Source organism: Alexandromys fortis, unplaced genomic scaffold (genome assembly GCF_014885135.2).
Source record: "Alexandromys fortis isolate MF-2015 unplaced genomic scaffold, M_Fortis_MF-2015_v1.1 scaffold_51, whole genome shotgun sequence".
Lineage (NCBI taxonomy): Eukaryota > Metazoa > Chordata > Mammalia > Rodentia > Cricetidae > Alexandromys > Alexandromys fortis.
This window is the reverse complement of record NW_026067925.1, coordinates 7559345-7582906: the sequence shown is the minus strand read 5'-3', so window position 1 is coordinate 7582906 and position 23562 is coordinate 7559345. Positions and strand designations below refer to the sequence as shown.

General features: G+C 35.8%; 1 protein-coding gene across 8 annotated transcripts in view; it reads right to left on the bottom strand.

The window, feature by feature from the left end:
• Positions 1-23562, bottom strand: part of Cdc42bpa (CDC42 binding protein kinase alpha) — a 204282-nt gene that overhangs the window by 67534 nt on the left and 113186 nt on the right. For 4 of the 8 annotated variants that reach the window (XM_050143074.1, XM_050143075.1, XM_050143076.1 and 1 more), the window contains exons 10-14: positions 22633-22799; positions 19592-19714; positions 15688-15821; positions 5252-5494; positions 4926-5036 (exon numbers count right to left, since the gene is read on the bottom strand). In XM_050143074.1, the coding sequence (XP_049999031.1) occupies positions 4926-5036; positions 5252-5494; positions 15688-15821; positions 19592-19714; positions 22633-22799 (778 nt within the window). Of the gene's footprint in view, positions 1-4374; positions 4447-4925; positions 5037-5251; positions 5495-15687; positions 15822-19591; positions 19715-22632; positions 22800-23562 lie in introns of all 8 variants that reach the window. The other 4 variants (XM_050143077.1, XM_050143073.1, XM_050143069.1 and 1 more) reach the window with 3 other exon arrangements.

The window sequence follows — 23562 nt, the reverse complement described above, 5'->3', positions numbered from 1 at the left end:
AGCCATGGAAGAGCACTGATTTACAGACTTGCACCTCATGGTTTGCTTAGCCTGCTTTCTTACCCAACAAAGACCACCTGCTGAGGAGTGGTATTGCACACAATGAGCTGGGACCTCAGACACCTACACAGAGTTGCCTAGAGTTCAATCTTATGGAGGCATTTTCTCAAGTAAGATTCCTGCTTCCTAGGTATGTCTAAATTTGTATCAAGACAGCCATTATGCTTAGCTGGAGGAAGAAACATGAGATTTCTTGCATGAATATTGCTGGGAATAACCAACTACTTCCTGACTGAATTTAAGGCCTGATTCATGGAATGGAGCTCATATCTAATACTGTAAACATGCAAAAATAGGCTCCCAGTGACAGCCTCCTAGTTTTGTTAAATGGATATCAAACTGTCTTCTAAATACTTATTTTTATACCCATGAGCTATCAGCCCCCAATGCATTGATTTCTTTATTCAGTGGACAGTGGTTAATACAGAGGCTCACAACTGGTTAGTAGTGCACAGAGAATAACTGATGACGAAGTCCTCAGCCCTAAATGTGACATTGATATCATATTGCCTTCCCTCAAGGACTAGAAAATGCCAAGAAAGAGAGGGAGAAAAGTGTGTAAGAGAAAGACGTTGGGAAGGACTACTTCTAAACAGTGTCTTGGACACGACAGGGCATTGTGTTCATGAACTCACAGCTGCTGTGGCTGCCTGCACAAGACCAAGCCAGGAAAATTCCCATACAGATCAGGGAATAAGGCCCCACACCTAGTTGAGAAACTATTAGTTACTGGGGTAAGGATAGTCAGTTTATTTCAGAGGTTGTTTCTGGTAAATTGTTCTTGCATGGTGTATGGTCTTACACCTAACTACATACATGCAGGCTGCATTAGTTGGACTCAGTAGGGTAATGAAAAAAAAAGACATGAAGTTGGCATGGGAATTCAGTGAGTGTTATCATTTTGCTGACCTTCCCTGTCACCTGAGTACCCTGTCCCTTTAAGAGACAAGCTCCTTCTATCCCCAATCCCACCACCCAAGGCAAGTTGATCTCATACCTTCTCTCCACCCTTCCTCCCCTCTTCTGAAGAAATAACTACTGCCTCTCCCATCCTCTTTTCCCTCCCTTCCTTCCTCCCTTCCCCTCCCTCCCTCCCTCCCTCCCTCCCTCCCTCCCNTCCCTCCCTCCCTCCCTCTCTCCTTCTCTCTCTTTCCACTCCATAATCCCCCTACACATTAAATAAACTCTATACCCAAGCTCTCTCTGCATGGTGTTATCTGTCTGTCTCCCACCCACCAGAGGATTTGCCAGGTATTCTTTCTGTGAGAGATTTTTGGGAAGAGTTTAAGGGAGACAGTTGTAATAGATATGACTAAAATACAAAGTATAAATATATGAAATTCAAAAATAAAAATATATTTTAATATGATTTTTGTTATGTTTTGAACTTTTTAAAGATTTACTTATTTATTTTGCATACAATGTTCTCTCTGCATGTATGCCTGAATGTCAGAAGAGTTTTCTGGAAGAGCAGGGAGTGTGCTTAGCCACTGAACCTCTCCAGCCCCAATTTATGCATATGTTTACCTTTCCTGCTCTTGGCCATGTGAAACGGCACTTGAATGCACTTCTGAAGCACCCACTGTCTGGTGACTCATACTATATTTTCACAATTCTTTAAAAAAAAACTTAACCTCTCCCTACGTCCCCTCCACCTTTTATATTTTTCCTCTAAGTCTGTTCAGAAAGGGGCAGACTCCCCATGGGTGTCAACAAAGCATGGCATGTCAAATTGCAGTAAAACTAAGAACCTCCCCTTGTATCAAGGCTGAGCAAAGGGAGCCCGTATGTGGAAGAGAACATTTCCACAATTCTAGGTACATGTGGAAAAGAGAGTAGAAACAGAGGAGCTAATGCTTACTTGCAAACACCATACACAATCATCACAGGAAATGTAAGTTCTGACCAACCCCACTGCATAACTGATACACTGGTTTAGCATACGTATCAAATTTAAATATTTTCCAGAAGATAGAGGGGTTGTGAAATGCTGTCTTTTAGACAGGACACAACCAAAGCAACTTGCAATTTATAATCTTACAGTGCATGCATCTGTCTGCAATGTACCTGGCACAATACTGGGCCTGTCATGTCAACCACAGACTGTGGAGGGGTTCACAGGGCTCTATGTCCCATGCTGAACTAACGCTTACTCATAGGTTCTGGGCAAGGGGCAGCTATTGTCTTCAGCTGTGCACCCACTGAGGAACGCACGAGCTTCAAACTTATAGCTCCATCATGGTTATACAGATGGTGAAAATCAATGGGTCACAACAAACAAAGCAACACAAACAAACAAACAAACAAAACCTCTATGAGTACGGAAAAGGAACCTGCTTGGGGCTTGGGAATGGGAAGGAGATAAAGGAGGGCAGACAGTGGTTAAAACTAAACAGAATATACTATTTATATGCAAACTGCCAAAGAACAAATTTAATAAAAAGCCATTGAAAGTTTTTCCTTGTGCTGAACCACCTCTACATCCCTGAGCTATATCTTATTTGGTCATGATATCTACATTTTATAATATACTTTTGGTATTATAAAATTCAGTATTCTAATATGCTAGTATTTTGTTGAGGATTTGTGCATATATATTGATAAGAAATGTTGGCTTGTAATATCCTTGTGAAGTCTTCCTCTGGCTTTGGTATTCAGGGCCATGCTGGCCTCAAGAATGAGTTATATTTCTATCACTTCTGTTTTTTTTTTTAAGACTTTAAGGAGGTGTTATTTGGATATGAAGTGTTACAAAAGTTTATTTGTTGAAGGCTGGGACCCCACTGGTGTCACTATTGAAGTGTGAGATCTGAGGGCTCTATTCCCATCAATGGATCAATCTACTGATAAGTTCATGACTGAACAGTCTTCGTCCCCTATATGCTCCTTGGCATGATGTTCTGTTTTGTCATTAGAGCCAAGTAACATAGGGTCAAAACCTCCGAGATGCTGTGGGACAATGGTTTTTTATCCTGTCACTTGTATTATTCTAATAAAATGCTAATTGGCCAGTAGCCAGGCAGGAAGTAGAGGTGGGGCGACTACAACAAGAGAATTCTGGGAAGAGGAAAGCTCAGTCTGCAGTCGTCACCCAGACATAGAGGATGCAGATGTGAATGCCTTGCTGATGAAAGGTATCAAGCACATGGCTAACACAGACAAGAATTATGGGCTAAGATGTAAAAATTAATTAATAAGAAGCCTGAGCTAATAGGCCAACAAGTTTATGATTAATGTAGACCTTTGTGTATTTCTTTGGGACTGAATGACTGTGGGGCTTGGTGGGACAGAAACCTCTGTCAACACCGAGATCATAAGCCAAAATAACTTTTTCCTTCTTTAAGTTGATTTGTTTAGGTAACTGTTCTTTAAATGTCTAGTAGTTCATAAGTGGAAAATCTGGTCTTGAACTCTATCAGAAGATTCTTTAAAAATTCATTTTTTTATTTGTATAAAATAAAGATCTGACTTTCTATACTTTGAGTCTTTTTTTGGTTATTTGGTCCATTTCATCTAGGTCATCTATTCTAGTGGCATACAGTTCTTTTACTCTCTGTGGTCATAAGCAAAACACCCACCTTTGTTTCTGATTTTAAATCCCTACATCCTCCTTTCCTCCTTGCTCCCTTTTCTGTTCTGTCTAGCTGAAGGTTTGACAATTGTGTTAATCTCAAACAAAGTTTTAGGTTCACTGACTTATTTTTTATTCGCTATTGTATTATTTTTGATCTAATGGTCACAGTAATGAGAGAGCTAAGCAAAATAAATGTCTAAGACTTCTAGGTTGCACTTTCTAGTTCTTCTGAATTAAGTAAAAGAAAGAAACACCAGTTTCTCTGATATTCAGTCATCACAGTTATGGCCATTTCTATCACGTGACTGACTGACTGAAAAGCACATATATTAAACAAGTATTTTTAAATGACCACAGGTCAATAATGTATTTGTCTATATTTTTAACAAGCTAGATTACAGTTCTGGTGAGGAAAGACATCTGTGAGTCAGTCATTAAACCATGCTGCAGTTACTACAGGATTCAAATGCAGCACAAAAGGAGCAGAATTACTGAGCACTGTGAGGTGTGATCTTGTACATGTACTTATATACCCTAGAAGAGAAGCTACAGACGAGAGGATTAAAACAGGAGGGAACTGCTCCATCCAGTGTTACGTAGCTAGTAACTGCTCAGGCTAGAACTTAAAACTGGATCATGTGGCTAGAGTTGGCCTCTCTTGGGTCATTTATAAAATAGGTAGTGGTGTGATGGTTAATTCCAACAGTCAACTTCATGTGAAAATTAACACAGAAACAAACCTTGGGCATGTGTATGAGAGAGCTTCCAGACTGGGTTAACCTAGATGGAAAGACAAACTCTGGAATCCTGGACTGAACAAAAAGGGGAGCGTGAGAGGAGTGGCAGCTTTCATCTCTCTCTACGTCCATACTACAAATGTGATGTGACCTCAAATCCTGCTCTCCATAATGACCATGATGAACAACACCCTCAAATCATTAGCCAAATAAACATTGCTTTCCTTAAGCTGCCTCAATCAAATCTTTTGTAATAATGAGAGGAAATTGGCAAATACAGGGACTCTTGATACCTTATTACAGCATGCATTAAGGGTACAAGGACAGCTTGTTCAGGGAGGCAGCCCTTCACGGATTTCTTCTCTCCACTAAAAATACTTGAGTGTGACAAGCAAGTCTCCATCAGCTCCCTCCTACTGAGATTGAGAACTGAGACTACTAGACTGGAAGCACAGGCAGTTTTCATTTTTTACCAACGAGTTTTAATAAGCTAGTCGTCCTATCAGGCTTGCAGAGGAGAAAATTCATCAGGAGTCATAAAGGTCAAGTGATACCTTCAGTCCCTCCAATTCATTTTCCAGTTGTTTAGAGTAATGCTCGCTCTGCTCACGCAGCTTCCTGTCCTTTGATGCTTCAGCAATAAGAGCTTCAGTGTGAACTTCCAGCTTCAAAACAAAAAGAGCAGATTTCATAGTTAGCTTTGCAAATTACTGTAAGAAAATTTATAGTTCGAATGGTGAACTTCACACTAGTTTATAGTACTAAGCTACACAATAACTATTAAAACTTAAAAGAATGGAATGCACATTATTTCACTAGTCTCTAAGTGCAGTTTAAAGCACCACTCTACAGATACTATGGAATTTGCCTGGCTACTGACCTCTTTCTTGGCTCTTTCTGCTCTGCGCAGCTCCTGCCTTAAGCTCTCAGCTTTTTGCATCACCAGGTCCACCTCTTCTTCCTTATCTCGGACATGGCGAGCAAGTTTCTGTTTTTGAGTGTGCAATTCTGTTAGTCGTTCATTGATCTCCATGAACTCCTGCATGGCCAGTTTCCTCTGACAGTGTGCGTCTTTCAGCTCTTTGGATTGGTTTTTTAATCGCTCACTAGCCTGGACTAGTTCCTATAGTTTTGTAAAAAGAATACACGTTACCAAATCTGCAACCTAGAGACCACATTAGGTCATGAAAGTAGCTATTATTAAGTCATGAAGAGCCACAATTATTAACCTCAAGACAACTAAAGGAAATTCACTACTTCTAAAGACATTAAGGGAATGATGTCTTGTTTAACTTCTCAAACTCGTTTTTAAAATTTATTTTTATTTATGTATATGCTTTTAGCCTGTATTAAAAATGTGCACCCTTGCATATTTGAGTCCAGAAGAGGGCACAGAACTATGAAACTGAAGTTATATGCAATTGCTGGCTCCCACATGGGTACTGGGTACTGAACTCTGCAAGAGCAGCTAGTGCTCTTAATCAGTGAGCCTTCTCCAACACCAACTCTCAAATTTTTATGCCAACATGTTATGCTAAAATGCAAGAGCAAAGAGGTAGCTGAATGAGCAGAATAAAAAAACATAAACTATGATGTTCAAAATAATTTGCAAAATTTCATAAATATTTGGGAGAATTTTCTAATTAAGCTGAATGACCACAAATAATAAGCAAAACACAGTTGCCTATTTCTTACTGAGGAGAATAACCCTTAGACCAATAACAAGGAAAAACATCTCTAAATTTGAGATTACTAATTTAGAGGTGCTTTGTAGACTCAGGTCAGTGCAACTGTAGGAAGGAATTTCAAGGAAACTTGGCTTATTCAAACATTAACAGCAAATGAACATAAGCCCATACCCACAGATTTTCAAAGAACCAAAGAACAAAAGCACTATAAGGTATCAATGGCAACAAAAGGAAACAAAATAAACATCAGAAGTATTTGAGCATCACTAAATACTGGCATATGATGGATATGTATGAGACATTGGAAGAAATAAAAGGAATTATCATAAAAACAGGGAAATGAGAAAAGACTAATAAAAACTACCACACTATTAAAGAATCTGTAGGTCCATTTAGACATTAAAAAATTTATCAAAATTAAAAGCACACATATATGTTATATAGAAATCTTTATATTTATGAAGCATGAAAAAAGAATTGAAACCTAAACCCAGAAATGTATAAAAATGAAACTGGAAAACACTACAACAATAAACTCTCCAAAAAAATTGGGGGGGGGGCTGACGAGACGGCTCAGCAGTGAAGAACACTGGTGGTCATCCAGAGGACCTGGGTTTGATTTCCGGCACCCATGTAGGGCAGCTCATGACCATCTCTAACCCCAGTTCCAGGAGAAAGAATGCCCTCTTCTAGCTTTCATGGGCACTAGGCATACCAAACAATGACAGCAAAACACTGATACATGAAAGATTAAAAATAGACAAAGAAATAAAGACTTTGGGAGGACAGTGAGGAGGCTCAATGGGTAAAGGCACTGTGTTTGATCCCTGGGTCCTGCAAAGTGGACAGAACTGACTTCTGCAAATTAATAATCTGAGCTCTACACCCATGTCACAGCAGGTGTAGACATATACATGGACACACATGGAATACATTTTTTTTTAAAAAAAAGTAATTTGGGTTGGGAGTAAATCATTTATATTCTACTCTCAGAAAAACAAAACTAGATTATCAGACTCAGAAGAGACAAGTAGTAACAGAAAGAGTGGAAAAACACTCAAAGAGACAAGAAAATGATGCTGTATACTCAGAAAAAATACTTCTAAAGTGTATCAAAACCACTACCGGATCTGCACTAAAGGAAACTCTACACTTGTATTTCAGGAAAAAGGAAAACAGCTCTAGAGAGACAATGGAATACAAAGGAAACAGAATGTTAAGATCCTGGCATACATGGATGTGAAGAAATGTGTGTAAGATTATATTATTTTAAATATCTGATTTAAAGTTACTAGTAAATATACATACTAAATATCTGTGGAGACGGCACATAAATTAGAAGAAAGTAGCAGAATTAAAGGCCCTTAAGAATTTTGGTGACTAGTTTAATACATTTAGGTTTTGTTAATAAGCATTGTAAAATTCAAATGCAAATGCCTAAAAACCAGAATTGGTACAAGAAAATCATGAACAAGAAAACAAAAAGTAAGAAATGATTTAGCAAAACAAAAAAATATTCTAGAGATTGGTTTCGTAGCAATACACACATACTTAACACTGAGGAATTATGCCTCAAAAGGGTTCATATGGGAAAAACTATGCCACATACATTTTAGCACAATTATATTTTATTAAAATAAGGACACAAAAGAAGCACAGCATGATAAGTACAAGGGAAAAATGAAACAGAAACATATTCATATACATTAGTAATCAAAATAGATACAAAGGACCAAACTCAGCAGATAAAGGTAGTTTGTTATACCAGATAAACAAATCTAGACCTTAGCGGAAAAGCATTGTTAGGAATAGGGAATATTACTAAACAATCACAGAACTCAACAGAACAGGAAATCAAACCATCCTAATATTTAGTGAATTCTGTAAGGCAGTCTTAAAGTACAGTGAAAAGAAATTGCCCAAACTAGAGAACATTAGGAAATAAATCGCCACAACAATAATTTCAATTTCCTAATCGTTAATTATCAACAAGTCACAATAGTGGCTATAAAGACAACCTGAAGTAGAGCCCACACGTATAAACCCAGCATTTGGGAGGGTTAGCGTGAGTTTGAGGTTAGCCTGGTTTATGCACTGAGTATAAGGATATCCTGGGCTACACAATGAGACTCTGTCTTACATACCCTTCACCCACAAAGGGTTTGAAAAGATCTAGTAAGCTTTCTATGTATAGAAGTTTGCACACTGTCTTGGGAATATATACTCTTTTCAATAATATATACTGAATATTTTTTAAAAGAACACTAAAGTCTAAGTCATGAATCAAAACTCAGTAGATTTCAAACAGATACAAAAAGGACATGCTTCAAGGCACTGCAATGAAATCATAAATCAACAAGAAAATGATATAATTTTCTATAGGGAAAACTTTAAGATACATTTATAAGGAAATAATTTGTCAACGAGGAAAATGATCAATACAAACATATTTAAAACTAATAATTTTTTAATTAAAAAGCAACACACTGTTTCTTATATACTAAAACCTGGTGTTGCTGTAAAGCTATATGGAAAACTGTTGTGGAATATTATTTTAAGATGTGTTACATTTGTTTATGCTGTGGAATATTTGTTTAATGATGCAAAAATGTGTTGCATTCTTTTATGTTGCTTTTGTTTAACTCTGTGTAATTGTGTTACTTTGTCTGTCTAAAACACCTGATGGTCCAATAGCAAGGCAGGAGAAAGAATAGGCAGGACTGGCAGTCAGAATAAACTGGAAGAGAAATTTGGGAAGAGAGTCAAGGAGCAAAAAAAGGAGAAGGATAGAAGGCCATCAGGGGCCAACCACCCAGCTACACAGCCACCCATGGAGTAAGAAGAAAAGAAAAGTATATAGGATAAAGAAAAAGGTCCAGAGACAAAAGATATATTGCATAGTTTAATAAAAGCTGGTAAGAAACAAGCGAAGGTAAGGCTGAGCGTTTATAAGAAAATATTAAGTCTCTGTGTATTTATTTGGAAGCTGGCTGGCAGGTTCCCAAAACAGCCAAAGAGCAAATAAATAAACAAACGATTAAATAAACCCAACCACAGGAAACACAATCTGAAATAGAAAGAAAAAAGAGGGCCAATTTCAGAGTCCACATAAGAAATAGAGAATCTTTCCAATAAGAAGGAAGCACACTGTCTTACTAACATGATCTTATATTAAAAACAGTCAAGAAAAGTAAAATAAAAAGTGTAGGCCAACTTAATTCATATAAACTTTATGATGAGCAAATAATTTCCAGTGATGTATAAAATCCCTAGATACGTTACACTCAGTATATATAGAAATGCTAGCTCTACTACTTCCTATTGCCAATGACCCTGAGAAAGTTAACACCTCAATACTGACTCAGTGTTGAGTCTCAGTCAAACAGGAATAATAAAATAATACATAACCCATGGATTGTTGTGAGGATAAATGACATTTTACACATATGTGGGGTGTGCGTGTGTGTGTGTATGTGTAAACATACATGGATGACACTTAAAACAGTGCTATTAAACATAATCCACATAAACATGACCAATGCTATCATATTATCATTAGAAAATGATACATGGGTAATTCAGACTAAAAAAAATGTGTTTCATATTAGAAAACTTTTTACTATAATTTACTGATGTGGTATTCCCCTCTGTATTCTATGAATATGTTTTATTACCATTGGTTAATAAAGAAGCTGCTTAGGCCTATGGCAGGGCAAAACATCAGTAGGCAGAAAAACTAAACTGAATCCAGGGATAAAGAAGATGGGTTCAGGCAGACGCCATGTAGCAAGCGAAGGAGAAAGACACCAGAACCCTACCAGTAAGCCACAGCCTCGTGGCCATACACAGACTAATAGAAATGGGTTAATTTAAGATGTAAGAGCTAGTTAATGAGACGCCTGAGCCAATAGACTAAAGAGTATGTAATTAATATAAGTCTCAGAGTGGTTATTTCACAAGCAGCTACAGGAGCTAGTGAGTTGGACCTGATGGGTAGAGTGAAACCAGTCCAGGAGAACCAGTGGAATAGAGAATATTTTTAGCTATAATTCAGTCCGGTGCTCCAGTGTGGGTCTCTGTCTCTATCTCCATCCATCTCCAGATGAAGGTTCTATGGTGATACGCAAGATATTCCTCAGTATGGCTATAGGATAGGGTCATTTCAGGTTCTGTGTCCTCAGCTGCCCCAGGAACTAACTGGGGACATCGCCCTGGGCACCTGGGAGCACCAAATCTCTTGCCAACCCTAAGATGGCTCCCTTAATTAAGATGTGTGCTTCCCTGCTCCCCTATCCTTCCTTCCTTTATCCCAAACATCCCGTTTCCCAAGTTCCCCCCAACCTCCCCTTCTCACTTTTCTCTCCCCATCTCCCCTTACCTCCCTCCCACCCCACCCCCAAGATCCCATTTTTTGCCCGGCAATCTTGTCTATTTCCCATAATCAGGAGGATAGCTATATGTTTTTCTTTGGGATCACCTTCTTATTTAGCTTCTTTAGGAGATCAAATTATAGACTCACTGACCTTTATTTATCTCTAGAAACCAATTATGAGTGAGTACATCCCATGTTCATCTTTTTGGGTCTGGGTTACCTCACTCAGGATAGTGTTTTCTATTTCCATCCATTTGCATGCAAAATTCGAGAAGTCATTGCTATAATTCAGCATGCAAAGTTTTAAAGCAGAATCATATAAATGATATACAGGAATGAACATTGTGTAAACACAATACTTATTCTTAATAGTAAAAATTGAATAGCAAATTAAAATAGAAAGCAATTTCCTTAACTTATTGAAAAATATATTCTGAAAACATATATAGCAAGCAGTAGTAAAATTTTTGAGGCATGTTCTCTAAAATCATTAACAGGTTGATACCTGATGTTCCTATTTCTATTCAGCATTATTCTGAGGTTCCAGCTAACAAAATAAGCTTACAAAAGATGGAAACCATAAAAACCACAAGTTAGAAACAAAGTAGTTATTATTTGTAGAGAGTTTTGAAAAAAATCTAAAACATATTCTGTTAGTAAGAGTTCAGCAGTTAGACAAGAACTGCTAACAAAAGCCAGAAAAAAATATAAAGCTGAAAGATGTTAAAAATATGAAATAATAAAATAATTTAAAGAAAAGCAAGCAATTTCATAAAAGAGCACATTTTGTTTGCTTATTCATTCTTGTTATTGAAATGGGGACTCATGGATCATAGGCTGACCTGAAACACCAGGTAGCCAAGGACACCGCTGAATTTCTGACTTTCTTGCCTACATTTCCCTTGTACAGGGATCACAGGCATCAGCATGTCTGTTTAGGCAGTGCTGGGGGTTGAACATAATGCTCTAAACATGCCAGGCCAGCACTCTACCAACTGAGCCACATTATACAATTTAATTAACTTTATATATATGGAAAGATATTACACTGGTGGATGAGAAGACTGTGGCACTAGACAGGAACAGCTTTCATATTTTGCACAATTAGCCTAACAAATCTCACTGAAACTTGGCACTTTTCCTAAATGTGAGCCGTAAAAAATAATTAATAACAAATTTCAATAGTGGGAAAATTTATTTACCTTCTGAAGGCATGTCAAGGTGAGGTTGCATGTGCCCTGGACTATGGGGACTTTTTTGTGAAGCAGATTATTTGGGAGCTTAACTGAGGCCTAGAATAGTTAAATTTTAAATTTTATTTCAAAGGCACAGAGAAGAGGTCCAAGACATTTCTCTTCAGACTTCCTAGGAGACTCGGGGGGGAAAAAAAAGGAGTGGAGAGCAGTATTGCCTTTTTCTTCTATATTAACACCTGAACAAACATTTTGGAGGTTATTCTTCTGTAATAAAAACTGATGTTGCCAGGCGATGGTGGCGCACGCCTTTAATCCCAGCACTCGGGAGGCAGAGGCAGGCGGATCTCTGTGAGTTCGAGACCAGCCTGGACTACAGATCTAGTTCCAGGACAGGCTCCAAAGCCACAGAGAAACCCCGTCTCGAAAAAACCAAAACAAAAAAACTGATGTTATCAGATGGCAATCTGCTATGTTCTTATTTAAGTGTATATTCAAAATAATAATAAACATACATGAACTTTAATATAATGTAATATAATTATTCCATAATTAATCAGTGATAAAATATAATTTCAATTAAAATTTCATCACGATTTTCAAGACTAATTTAAGAGGGAATTTGCTATATGATGGAGGTGCCAATGTACAGCAGAGGAAAGAACTATTCTGTCCACAAGTAACTGGTTAGCCATATTGGAAAAAGGAAAACTGAATTCTTACAACACACTGTCAGGCAGCTAGTTAGGTATTAGCAGCATTTATAATTCTCAGTATTTTTTCCTGTACTAATACACATTAGAGGGTAGTCATGAGTAAGATAACTATCTTTTTTTATTTGTATGTTCTGTGTAAGGCTGAGAATTATTTAAATAATTTTAAAAGTGCTGACTTGGTCCTCATATGTTAGAACTAATAGGAATGAACCACTCCCTCATAACCAGTAGCAAGACTTTTGATCATTGGTCAAAAAAATAAGGTCTGAGTCACATCTCTAGCTCTGGTTGGTTGGATGCACATTTAGAATTTACAAGACTATTATATGGCTTAATGCCTTCTCAGAAAGAACAAGAATGAATTTCCAACCTCTTCCAGAAGAGACAATTAAAATGGACCTTTCAGTCACTTGTACAATGAAAACACCCTTCAGAAAAAGCTGTTTAAAAAGACTTCAGACTTCAGAAACAGTATAAAGCCTACCTAAGAGTACGCTGACACAATGGCCTCTTTGACCACTGTCAACTCTCATCCCTCGAGCATGTGCAAAGGAATTCTACTTTGTGCTATAATAAATTCCACCTATCTTCTACCTCATGCTGTGTGTCTGTTTCATAATGATTCTTTCCACAGAGATCACAAGGACCAGGGACCAAAGGAAGCACTGAGTAAGAGTCCAGTGATGACAGGTAAGCAAAAATTAGTTTCTAGTGTTTAGAGACATAATATCAAAATAATAAAAATCATAATAAATATCAAAGATCAGGCTTAAAATTAAGTATATAACTTAGGAGATTCTTTTAAACCTCTGATTTCTTAATAGTGTATGAGCCAACAAATGCACTAACTTAAGTGTACTGGCAAAAGTACGTTACACATACAAGCTCTGGTTCATCAGAGAACAAACAGAAAAGCCATTGACAAGCATCTTTAATCTGCACATTAAGTGAAGGATGTTGGAAAATTTCAAGAATTCTTATAAATAACAAAAGCGACCAAGTAGAAAAACACGTACATTTTGTAAAAGAAATTACATAAAATGATGAAGAGGCATGTAGTTAAAGATATATAGCCATTTAAAAAATTAGACAAATGCACATTAGACTACATGGTCATGTTAGACCAAAGTCTGAATATAGATGAGATTGATTAAGACAAATAAATGCAGCATATGAAACGTCATTGAACATAGAAACTTCTGTATTATATAAAAGAATATAAAAACTGGAATACCAGAAAACATTTTAGCATTACCATAAAAACATTTTTTGCTAAACTAATTAAAAATAAGCAGAGGACCTAAGTGGACAGTGATCCAAGGAAAACTTAAAGTCAACAGCTATATAAAGAGATAGTCAAGATAACTAACCACCACAGAAATGAAAAATCAAAGCCAGAATTAGTTATCACTTTACAACTGTCAGAATGGTTATTACAAAAAGGGCAAAAGCAAATAAGCACTGGTTAGGATGCAAAGAAAATGAAATTGCTTTCCCTCCTGCCCGTAGGCCATTAACCAAATCTTTATTCATTATTTTATTATTATACCTTACTGGTATAACACTTCTTTTTGACACTAACATATTTTCAAAATATACTAACAGGATTGTTAACACTAAAATGTACTCAAAATTGTCAAAAATAAACTTGTTCCTAAAAATCAAGACATTGGATTTTTGTGTTTATTATGTTAGCTAAATTTGACTGTACAATGAAACTCATAAACCACTAATATTAGTACATTATTATTATAGGAAAGAGAATTGCAGTCATAATTGCCAAGTGCTATTATACTGTCCCCAGGTTTAGATGCATCTACACAAACCAAAACTCAATATTGCAGTAAGTAGAAACAAAACTGTGCTCATCTAATTCAATTTCGTCTGTAATAGCTCCCTTATTAGCATAAGCTTATTTTATCTTAATTCCATTTTTTACTGGTAGTAAGACTTATAATTTACGCCCATAAGGACTTCATTCTACATTAATCAGTACTTTGTATATCAAATCATTAAATAAAATTTACTCTGTGCAGAAACTACTACCTACACTGCCATTAGTCTGACGTTGTTAATGACATTCATGGTGCTTACCAGCATGTGGTTCAAGTCTTTTCCTACTGTCTTCTGGGCTGTTCTATAATCTTAATTATGAATAGATTTTGTGGCAATGCCTAGTACCATTTAAATGTTACACAAAGTTCTTATAAAAGTGACTAACTTTTCTTCCCCCATACTGCTTTGAAAAAGAAAATGACATTTAAAGAATGAATAAATTATAAAGGAGATTTTAAATTATAACCTATTAATGTGCATATCGGCAAATTATAACAAAAATATATAATGAACATGTGTCAGATACATGACATTAAACATTAGAAAATATAAATTAAAACTAAAATATCATTTACAATCTAAAATCTATATTTAAAATTTTTATAGACAATAGATTCTACTATTTGTTTTTCTTATGTCTTTTTCAGTAACACTTCTTTCTAAGTCAAAGCTTTTAACTTTCCAAACAAACAAAAAGTTTTTACTTTAAAGCCTCAAGAATTTGAGTTCCCTATTACTAGCTAATGAAGAATGTTGATGTGGGATTCTCCTCTCTATGCTATGAATGTCTTTTATTACCACTGGTTAATAAAGAAGCTGCTTCGGGCTTATGACAGTGAAGAACAGAACAAGGTGTGAATTTCAAGCAGAGATAGAGTAGAAAAGAAGGCAGAGTCAGAGAGATGCAACGTAGCCACCAGAGGAGACAGACCCAGGAACTTTACCGGCAGGCCACAACCTCATGGTAAAATATAAAATAATAGAAATGGATTAATTTAAGCTGTAAGAATTAGTTAACAAGAAGCCTAAGCTATTGGCTTAAAGCAGTTTTTAATTAATAACATTTCTGTGCTATTATTTGGGCTTGGGTGGCCAGAAAACACACAAGCAACCTTCATCTACAGAATGTCATACACCAAAATAATTATTAAAAATGTAGGGGACTGAGAGATGGCTCAGTGTTTAAGAGCACCTTCTGCTCTTGCAGAGGACCAAAGTTCAGTTCCCAGCACACGTATTAGGCATCTTATAACTGCTTGTAACTCCAGTGCCACGGGATCCAATGCCTCTGACCTTGACAGGCACATACCACCCCACAGATCCACATAGTTGAAAATAAAATCAATCTTAAAAAAAATCATTTAAAACTAATGTTTTAGGTTAGCATAAAAATTTCATTTCAAATTTCTATAGAAAATATATAGTCATTTACTAGGAATACTTCCAATACTCTAGTTATAAAAGATGAAACCTATAGAAACAGCTTTAAAGATCCATTCATATATGCATACCTTATTTAGCTCGTCCCTTTCCTGCTGCAAAGTTTTGATTTGTTTTTCAAAAGCCTTGATTTGCCTAAAAGCATCATCTAGCTCTCGTCTCAGAGAATTAGCTTCTTCAAGTTGTTGTTCCAAACGATTAACTTCTAAAAAAAAAAAAAAAACCCAAAACTTTAATTCAGATATACAATATAAACAAATGAAAACCAGAATAACAGCAGTATTTACCTAGAGCAAATTTTATTTCCCCCATCCTTTGGATTAAAAGGCATACTGGTAATTCTTTTCATTTGGGAAAATTATATGAAACAGATTTAGCAAATTCTGAATAAGTTGCCTAAGACTATGCAATTGGAAAGTTACTGCCAAATAACAGGATTTGTTCTAAAATCAACGTTATTATTTAATTATTTTAAACTAATATACAAAATGAGCCTATATTTATTAAAATCAAGACATATATTCAACTTGAATCAATTATATATAATATTTTAGATGCCAGTACATCAGGCTATTGGGTTTTCATAAGAGATAGCTGTCATTCATACTCCTTTATGAAGAAAGGTCTGCTTTAAGAACACTACAAGTACGGTATTGTGAGATGCTAACAACAGACTTTAAACTCACAGCAGTAAATCTGTGTGCATCGGTATGCACCTTCAGGTCCCATATAAAGAAAACTTAATACTTAATAACCACATTCAAACTTTATTTTGTCTTCATATACTGCATGGATAGTTAGAAACTTTAATTTTCATCATGAAGCCTACAATAGTAATCATTTAAAAATACAAGAAATAAAGCATGTGGGTAGTCTAGAGCTTCACTGGAAATGTTGAGAATGGCTGATCTAACTGCATACAAGTTTCCTGAGGTGGACAGAGATTAGGGCTGGTCCAGGGGCTTCCTTAAACTAGTTATGTTATGCTTTCATTTATAAGTTAATTAGAACAAAGTGAATTCATTTAATTTTTAAAAAAAATGCATGAATATTAACAGTGGAAATGAATAACTGTATATCTGCTATGGGAAATGGAATAGAAATTCTTTTAAAAAAACAATATATGATCTACAATTTCACTATGGGGTGAAACAGTAAACAGTAAAAAGAGGAACCTGGCCAGAAAGTATAAATTTGTGTTCATAACTGCATTATTATCTATTGTCAAAAGGCAAAAGCAACCTACATATCCAGTGACAGATGAAGGCAAAAGTAAAATCTATTATATGAATATAAATGAAACATTGCTCAGCATTTTAAAAGTAAAAAGTAGACATTTCTAATATAAACATCCTACAACATAGATGATCCTTGACAACATTACACCAAGTGAAATAAGCCAAACACAAAACAACAAATACTGGGTAGTTCTATTATATGAAGTTTCTGAAAGAGTAAAATTTATGGAAGAATAAAGTAGAGGCTTGAGGCAGTAGAAAAATAGTTATTGTTTCATTTTGTTTCTGTTTTGAGATGATGAAAAAGACAAATGGTGGTAACAATTGTACAAGATGTGAAAGTGCTCAATATTTCTCCAGACCACCCCATAGATAAAGAGCTAACCAATAACACTCTATATACATTTTAGTGGCTCTGAAAACAAATACAGTTTAATATAATGAACAGTTAGCAAGATACCAGCAAGGTCAAAAGGTTGTAATGGTATTCAAGTAACTTAACAGCTAATAACCAGTCAAGGTCAATAATTAAGCCAGAGTCAGAGATGGATAAATGTGGGCTTCAACTATTCCTAACTGTGTGTGAGCAAGCACGAACAAAACATCATGATCTCCTTGGTTGGTGATGGAGGAGGGTCATCTTTCTATCTGTTGTTTCATTGGTTAAATAAAGAAACTGCCTTGGCCTCTGATAGGACAAAAATTAGGTAGGTGGAGTAAACAGAACAGAATGCTGGGAGAAAGAAGCTGAGTCAAGGAGTCACCATGGTTCTTCCACTCCAGACAGACGCAAGTTAAGATCTTCCCTGGTAAGCCACCTCGTGGGCTACACAGATTATTAGAACTGGCTTAGATCAATATGTAAGAGCTAGCCAATAAGAGGCTGGAACTAATGGGCCAGGCAGTGTTTAAAAGAATACAGTTTCTGTGTAATTATTTCGGGGCATAAGCTAGCCATGTGGGTGGCCGGGTGCCGGGGACGCAGCCCTGCCGCTCCTATTACAACAGGTTGGTTCAGAGAGGACATGAACAGAGCATATGGATCTTCTATTGGTTTAACCTTTGATGGCCCCAAGCAATTAACCAATAAAAAAAGAGATTACACCTGTTTTTGTCCAGTTTCTGCCACTGCCCTATAAAACACCTGGAAAAAGGAAATTCAACAACTTTTTCTATTCTTTGGTACTCTTCCCAACTCTTGGAACATTCATCTCATTTTTCCAGAATAAAGGAAAATAAAGGCTTGATAAAGGCTGTTGGCCATAATGTTCATGCAAAAGAAATATCTACCCTTAAATTCCATTAGGATAAAACAACAAACTCAGAGCTACTACCCCAGCTTAGTCTTTGATGACCCTAAGTTTCTGATACCTTAGGTCTCTGCATTACATTAAGTGGGCCATAAAATGCTCCAAAATCATTAACAGATAAATAAAACAAACAAAAAACTCATAGAAAATTATTGTTATATTTGACTTAAACATCACAGCAACCTACATGACATAGTGGTGCACACCTTTAATCCCAGCTCTCAGGAGGCAGAGCCAGGCAGATCTCTGAAACTTCTGTATTCCTATGCTGACCCCTGTCAACCATGGGGGCTGAATTTGAATTTCCAACTGAAATTCAATGAGAATACCAAAGTGCACCCACAAAAGTGACATTTTAAAACAATAACAACAATAACAAAAACAACTAGTTAAGATTATGAGGTTCCCAGAGTGTCAGTGGAGAGCAAATTGGGAAGTATACTTCTGTTCCACCTGGCAATGAAGAGATGTCAGTGTGTCCAGGAACCACAACAACCAGCATGCAAGATATTCCTAAGGGTGTAGTAGTGGCACTCACATCTTAGCAGCAACCTACAGCTATCTAATTAGACATAAGGCCTGCTCAACAAGAGGGAAATCATGTCTGTCTTAATAATGAATAATGTAACTAAATAAAAAACCAACAGGACTATAGAAAATCTCAAATATATTCTCCACCAATGGGATCTAATAAATATTTCTAAAACAAACCATCTAGAATAGCAGGAATACACATTTATCACAAGTGCCCAGAGCATATAGGTTAAGATAACCATATCTTAGGCATAAAACAAAGAACTGAAATCATAAAGGGTATTGCAAAACTGGTTAGAGAAATATAGAAGTTAATTCTTCAGACACTCAAAGTAAATGACATACTTCTCAATTTGAATCAAAACGAAAAAATTTAAAACATTTGAGAAAAAATGAAAATACAACATACTGAAATTTTGTAGGGCACAGTAATGTCAATACTAAAAGAGAAATTTATAGCCTTCAATATATATATGATTTGATATTTGATGTTTATATATGTGCTATTCTCTTGTCTGCAGAAGCCCTTTTCTTCTTCAAATATCATACTTCACACTCATATATATAATTTTCCAGGCAAATTCTAACACTAAATTAATTATGTTAGTAATCTTTGTTTTCTCTAGGTGGGTGTGTTTTCTCTGTATTCTCTAAGTAACTTTTTTTTTTACTTTTCTTAAAGCACCTTCACCTGTGTGGCAATGGTGACTTAAATATTTACTTTCTGGGTCAAATTATGAACTCCATGAAGCCAAAACTAATTTTTATTTGCCTTTTCTTCAATGCCATATAATTCATAACACACAACATCAACAAGACTCAATAGACAGTTAAGCATGAGTAAAACCATTTCTTAAAATCTACTAAATTAATGATGAACCTCAGAACATTACCTGCTACTTGTTTCCTTAGCTTTTCAATCTCTTCTTTCAGGCTTTTAATTTCTAAATCTTTGCTTGCTGTTAGTGGACCGTCAACAGTTGAATACTGCAAAGCCTGAACAGTCTGTGTTGACTCTAAAAGAAAAAAAGAATTAAAGAAAAAAATCAGAGACTTACATTTTTTAAAACTAATGTCAATATGTCTCTACACATTTTTAAAAATAGTTTCACTAATCAGAACATCTACTCATTGGAAAAAAACTGCTTAAGAACACATTAAAGCATACAGTTCTTTTGCATCTGTTTAAGTTTGTAAGCAAGATATCCAAAATCCATAGAGTTGAATGACTCAATTTTCTATAAATGAGATTTGGGGCTTGAAGTACTACTGACCAACTATGACAAAAATTAACTTTTCAGACTTCTATGATTTTTTTTCCTAGCAGAGACCATCATCTTAAGAGTAAAAATAATCATATTTCATATAACATGAAGAACTGAATAAGACATGAATAAATGTTGGATGTACTGTTACATAGTGTGCGGACATGGAGACCTTCTGGATTTTACATAGGAAATTAAAGGACTAGCTATAGGTGACTAGATTATCAATTTAGTTAAAACATTTGCTAGAAATAGAGATCAATTTATCTTGAAGTTGTATGTAGAAAATGAAATGTAAAACGAAATATGAACACTGTAATAAGTCTTATTTCCCGGGTTTTCGCAACAGACACAGAAGAACATTTTATATCAGAAATGAAACCATCCTTTGTTCTAAAACAGCTTTTCTGCTATTTAGGAAAGGGCTCCAAAATAAGGCCCCTTTTAGTGTAGTTCTTGGTGAATTAACACAAATCACACACAGATAAAATATGTCATGACCCTGACATTTATGGTCACTGAAAAACATTTCTTAGCCTGAATAAAAAGTATAAGATATACTATACCATACAGCTGATCATAACTTTGGTATCAAAAATTTTTTTTATTTAGGTCCAATACATATTAAAATTGATTCTGTTGTATTTATTTGGAAAAGAACATTCACTGTTTTAGTTTATTTAAAAGACACTTAAATTCAAGACTTGGAAGACAGCTTAGTCAACACAGTTTGTTTTTCCCAAATACCGTAACTCATGTGTAATTGTAACAACACTGTCTTAGAAAAAATTAAAGAACTCAGACATCAAAACCACACTACATACTGAGGTATAGAAAGCTCTCATTTGTTATGAAATGGAACAGGAATGGCTATTGCTCTATTGTTCCTTTTGTAACCAGTAAAAATATACTAAATAATTTTGAAATATAAAATTAAGCAATTAAAAAATCTTGTCTGGGGGCTGGAGAGATGGCTCAGTGGTTAAGAGCATTGCCTGCTCTTCCAAAGGTCCTGAGTTCAATTCCCAGCAACCACATGGTGGCTCACAACCATCTGTAAAGAGGTCTGGCGCCCTCTTCTGGCCTTCAGACATACAGACAGAATATTGTATACATAATAAATAAATAAACAAATATTTAAAAAAATAAAAATAAAAAATCTTGTCTGTGAAACCACTATGGACTTGTAAAAGCAAAGACCAAGTAAAATGAATCATAGAGAAGTAAGCCATTCTAAGATGAAAGGCAGTCTCAACAGCTCTAACCTAGAGCTTTGTCCTGGTTGAAGTTTCACTTAAACTGAGGGATTTTCAACTTTTCTTTTTTGGAGGAGTGTTTTACATGTGAGGGTACACATGTCATTGCACTCACACAGAAGACAGAGGACAGTTGTCAACCGTCAGTTCTCTCCTTCTACCACAGGAGTTCCAAGGATTACACTTGAGTCGTTAGGCTTGTCAACAGGTGCCCTTTCTCACTAGACCATCTTGCTAGTCCCGTAAAATTGAGGACTATTATGCTGAGAAAAACAACCAAGCCTCCTAGAGAATGTGGGGCTAGGGACTAGGATGTTGAGAGGAGGCATTCTTGTCCTATTAGTATAGCTACTGTATTTGCATCAAGTCAGAGACAGTCTCCTCACCAAGGTATTTATTTATTGTTTTTAGATTTGGAAATAGTAAGACAAGGATGCTGAAGACTAGAAAAAAATCTCCCATAGTTATGAGTAAAGGAGAAAGAGCGCCTACCAGGCTCTACCTAATCCTTCCTTCACATCTGACATTAGAGGTGGACTATATTTAATTAAAATTGCTATCCAGTCTTGTTCAGACTCAATTACTGATTGGAAGAAGAGTGGGAAAACATTTTCTGAGGTAAAAATAGTAATAATTCAATTGTCTCTTATTTTCACTCATCTTAGTCAATTAAACTTACAAGGCATTTGGAATAGTGGGAGAATATGAGCAATAATCAAAGAGAAAAGACAGATAGCAGCAAGCTCATAGACAACTCAGATGCAGAATTCAACTGACACTTTGAATGAGGAGCAAAACACGCACAAGAGAGAACAGAGGAAGCAAGGGCATCCTTACATAAATACAGCAAAAGCCTCCGAAGGAAAGCAGAGAATGAGGGAGCAAGAGAAATATCACTGATCAGAGTGAGAAAGGAGAACGCAAAAAACTATGCAATGTTGATTGCGGGATTCTGTGAATCTGAGCAGGATACGGAGAGATCAAAATCCCTGCAAAGAAGTGAACACGTAAGAGTATTGGAGTGTACTTCAGACCATCACAGAATATCATGGTAACAGTGTATAAGGACTGGTCTGGTCATATATAGTATGAAAAATCACAAGAGTTTATGGCAGTGTGAGAAGGGTACTTTTTTCCTGACAGTTCCAGTCTCCCGACCCCAGAGGTATTCTATTCCATACATTGACAGACCTGTAGAAATACACATCATTATAGAAATAAACATTATTGTGTTGTTTACTACTGTGTGATATGTTTACATCAATGGTATTATACTCTTTTCTGCACCCATTTCTACAGCACATTCTTTTTTTACCATTTACAAAAAAACTTCTGAAGGTAAAACATTCCCTTATAATGTAGCTCAAAACACTGTAAGTTCAATTCAAATAAGTAAAATATTAAAATATTTACCTTGAAGTTTTCTAGTAAGTTCAAGTTTTTCCTGTTCTAGTCGCTTAATTCTTCTTTCATAAGCTTCAGTTGCTAGGTTATTATCTAGAGTCCTCTGGACATTAACATCAAGATCCAGTGAGGTGGGACCTGCTGTGACTCTTAAGCAACTCCGGTCAGAAAGAACACTGAATCAAAGAAACAAAAAAAAAAAGGTTGGTTCATATTGCAATAAAATTTGAAGAAAAAAAGAATTTTAAAATCTTTATGTAAGATACAGATTTGAATTTCTATAGTAAAATCTCTAGAATCCTATAAAAGCACTACAATTTTTTTCTGAAAAATTACTTTATTTGTAGAAATATTTTTAAATAAAAACTTCTATCACCAAACTATTTTTAAATTTAAAACTCCAAAAATTATAAAGTTTAATGAAGGATTATTAGGAATTCAAAACAATTTGACAAGTTTACTGAAACAGTAGTCAAAACCACCTGTATGTGTTCATTAATAGGATTTGAAATTCAAAACTTTAAAGTGAGGTGCTTTTCTGAATGCACACTAAAGATATCTGAGATGGTGGACATTTATCAGTAAATCGCTCCTAGACACAGAACCATAAGCAACTAACGATAGCTGTTAGTTAGTTGGGAGGGGGAGAAATGAGCTACCTAATTGTTTATCTAAAACCAAGTAGTCAGCCTTGAAATTATATACACACGAACAACACTGAATAGACTCAGAAAAGTGTAAGTGTGTGTGTGTGTGTGTGTGTGTGTGTGTGTGTGTGTAAATAATCATCAAAGAAAAAGAGGCCATCAATTTGGGAAGAGGGGAAACAACACAAGAGGAGTTGGAGCAAGTGGACAGGAGAAGAAATGGAAAAAGGAAAGGAGAGCATAATGATGTAATTGTATTATAATGTAAAAAGGTTTTAGATTGACAAAATTC